Here is a 3,488-nt window from a genome sequence, read left to right as displayed (position 1 = left end):
TGATAATTTTTAACTCTTGATATCTGTACAAAATCTTGAGTTTACAGCCCTAAGACATTTATAAAACAGCATGTGAGAAATCATTCTGCTGCATAAAGCCTTAGGATGGTTTCTTATTATAATTATAAAAAAATCAAACTCTTTATATTCACTTCATAGACTCATATATGTTTTGGACTACCTGGTATATTCAACTCTATTCTTTTTCATATTCACTTATTATGCCTCAGTCACTTTGAACTTTGTTTTATTCTTCAAGTATACCAAGTTAATTACTATCTTCAGGTTTTTGCACTGCCTGTTCCCTCTGTCTAGAATGCTCTGCCTCCAGATGGTTGCATGGTTGACTGTTTAGTTTATCTGTTAAAGATGGAAAGTAAACTTATTACCCTCACCCCACACTCTCTAGCTCTTACCTATCTATATATCTGTCTGTACTTTTACTTTCCTTTAGATTTTATATCTCTTCCTGAAACCATTCTATTCATTTTCTATCTTTAATGGCTGTCTATTCCCACTAGATTGTACCTTTAGGACAGCAGTAACTTTACCTGTCCTGTTAATACCTCTTTCTCCCAGTGACTAAAATAGATCTCATGAAAATGCTCAATAAATGCAGTATTTAGAAATGGATAAATTAATTTCAGATAAAATTCTCTGGTCTTGATTTTTTTATTCATTTTTTTCCCCTTTCATTAGGCTATGTGCTGATTAAACAGCCTCCTCATAGAAGCTTTTACTTCCTGGTTGCGAAGGGTATAAATCACAGGATTCAACAAAGGAAAGATCACTGTGTGAAAAAGAGAAACCACCTTGTCAGCTGGGAAGGCTCTGAAGGGGCGAGTGTAGATGAAGATGCCAGGCCCAAACATGAGAAATATAACAATAATATGGGTGGTGCACGTGGAAACGGCCTTGCTCTTCCCCTCAGAGGAAGACCCATGTACACGGCAAAGGATGACTGCATAGGAGGCCAGAAGGCCCAGGAAGCACAGGAGGGTCATCAGACCACTGTTGAAGACCATCAGAAGTTCCACCACAAAAGTGTCTGTGCAGGCCAGCTTGATGACTTGTGGCACATCACAGAAGAAGTTATCCAGTTGGTTTGGGCCACAGAAGGGCAAGCGGAGGATGAGGGCCACCTGGATAATGGAGTGGATGAAGCCTCCAAGCCACAGAGCCAACAGCAAGGCATAGCAGGCTCTAGGGTTCATGACAGTTGAATAGTGTAAAGGCCGACAGATGGCAATGTAGCGGTCAAAGGCCATCACAACAAGGAGTAATCCTTCCCCTCCTCCAAGGAAGTGCAAGAAAAAGAGCTGAGTGATGCAACCCCTGTAGGAGATTACCTTTTTCTCAGAAACAAAGTCCACCAGCATCCTGGGAGCTACAATGAAGGAATAGGATGCATCCAGGAAGGCCAAGTTACCCAGAAAGAAGTAGAGGGGAGCTGTGAGCCCAGGGTCTGATCTGATGGTGAGGATGATGAGGAAATTTCCAGGAAGGATGATGAGATAGAAAATTAAAATTAACACAAAGACCAGGAGCTGAATATCTCGAGACTGTGTCAGACCAAGAAGGATGAATTCTTTCACCACTGTGCTGTTGTCATTTTCCATCTCCTCTGCCTGCAGTATATCAAGAAGCAGAGTTGATTGTTATTACTGTTTCTTCCCTCTAGAACCTCATTCTTCTCCAACTAAGAATATTTTACATATCTGAAGCTCAGTCGGTTAAGTATCTGACTCTTGATATCAGCTCAGGTCATGATCTCAGGGTTGTAAGTTTGAGCCCTGAGTCCATCTCCATGCTGACCATGGAGCCTGCTTAAGATTCTCCCTATGCCCCTCCCTTTCCCTTCCTCTCCCTCCCGCTATTAAAAAAAAAATTGACATATTTCTCACATCAGCTAAATCAACATATCTCAACCCTCACCATCCTGGGTAAACCCCAAACTTTTTGTTAACACCAGACTTAAATCAAGCAAAACAAACAAAACATATTGTTTTCATACCACAATTCTTAGTCCCATCCAACCATGCACTTCTATAAACCTGCTCTCCACTTTAAGAATCTGATGTCCTACATGTTGGGATTCCTACCTTCCTGAATCATCTGAGAAGTTTCCTAACTGAGATAAAACATAACTCCAATTATTACAATCTTTACATTTTTGTGACTGTACTGTGCTTGAGCAATGTAGCTATTTTCTTGAAATTATACTTTTTTCATTCACCAAATCCAATTTTTTTCCTGAGTATTTCCTTTTTTTCAGTTCCTGTGGAATTCCTAGTTCCTGTGTGCTTACTCTGCCTTGCCCTCTGTATTCTTTTATTAATTCTACTATTATGCTCCTCTGGTCTGGTGTCTTTCTTTTACCCTGACTCCATACTTGTCATCAGGATCCCAGTGATAACTCCACTTTCCACAAAAATTAGAGGCAATTTCCTAGCTATATCCCTGGTAAATACCACATATGTAGTCACTCCATACCTTGTTCATCTAGTTTCATTAACCCTATCTAAATCACAGTTGTTTCTTATAAACTCCCATTCTCCTTATTTCTCTGGTCCTAGTATAACACCCAAGAGAGGAGAGATTTTAGCCTTTCAACAAACAATATGCTACAAAACAAAATTTGCCAGTTTAACATTTTAAAAAATTAGTTATATCAATGCATAAAATCATAGAATAAAATAGGTAGAAGTAAAAATAAAGAGCCTAGAATCTAATAAATTCCTTTCAAAGATAAGAAATCTAAGGCTACTGTGGTTACCTAAGTTTAGAATGGGTTTTCTCTTTTGTTCTGATTGACAAGTAGTGGAAGAATGCAAGTGTGTTCTAGTTCATTTAAATAAATTATTAGCACAGCTTTAATCAGTGGATGTTCTTTTTTGTGTACTTAAAATTATATTACTAGTCTAAAAATCACACCTTTATAGAGCCTAGACTTATAAGTCCGAGTGATTGTAGGGAAAATCCAGACTTAAGGTTCAGTCTGTTTAGCAGGCTATGGTAAACACATGGGACACATGATGATTCATTGAAGAGTGAACAGAAAATAGTATATATATATATATATAATATATAATATATTATATATTATATATTATATATATATATTAGGTGTTTATAATTATCCATCTGTGTACATATTACATTTTAATTTTATTCAATTTTTTTTTATATTTGCACATTGAAAAATGGTATATATGTATTTTATAAATAATTTGCATATACTTAAGATACACATTCAAAAAATGTTGTAACGGATATGAAGTGTCCCTAAAGTTTGAAAATTGATAATCTACAGAAGAATATAATGTAATAATATATACCAGTGCTTCCCTATACTATTTAACTAAATAGCACAGTTGCTTTAAGTACATTCTGTGGGATATGGGGTGCTATAAAAGGGGAAATCTGCCAGAAAACGCTAAAGGGTCAGTAATTAGAAAGACTAGAACAGAGAAGGGGAATAGTAGAGA

The 3,488-nt window shown here is 37.0% G+C and overlaps 1 protein-coding gene across 1 annotated transcript; it reads right to left on the bottom strand.

Annotated features, from left to right (window-relative positions):
* Positions 1 to 695: 695 nt before the first annotated feature.
* LOC116589938 (olfactory receptor 4N2) lies at positions 696 to 1,619 on the bottom strand. Its single transcript, XM_032341674.1, has one exon. It carries the CDS (start codon positions 1,617 to 1,619, stop codon positions 696 to 698), a length of 924 nt encoding a protein of 307 aa, XP_032197565.1.
* Positions 1,620 to 3,488: the final 1,869 nt, after the last annotated feature.

This window comes from Mustela erminea, chromosome 5 (assembly GCF_009829155.1).
Source record: "Mustela erminea isolate mMusErm1 chromosome 5, mMusErm1.Pri, whole genome shotgun sequence".
NCBI classification, from domain to species: domain Eukaryota; kingdom Metazoa; phylum Chordata; class Mammalia; order Carnivora; family Mustelidae; genus Mustela; species Mustela erminea.
This window is presented reverse-complemented; position numbering and strand designations above follow the sequence as displayed.

Bases quoted from the DNA above. Each gene is read 5' to 3' on its own strand.
- LOC116589938 (XM_032341674.1), bottom strand. From the start codon at position 1,619: ATGGAAAATGACAACAGCACAGTGGTGAAAGAATTCATCCTTCTTGGT.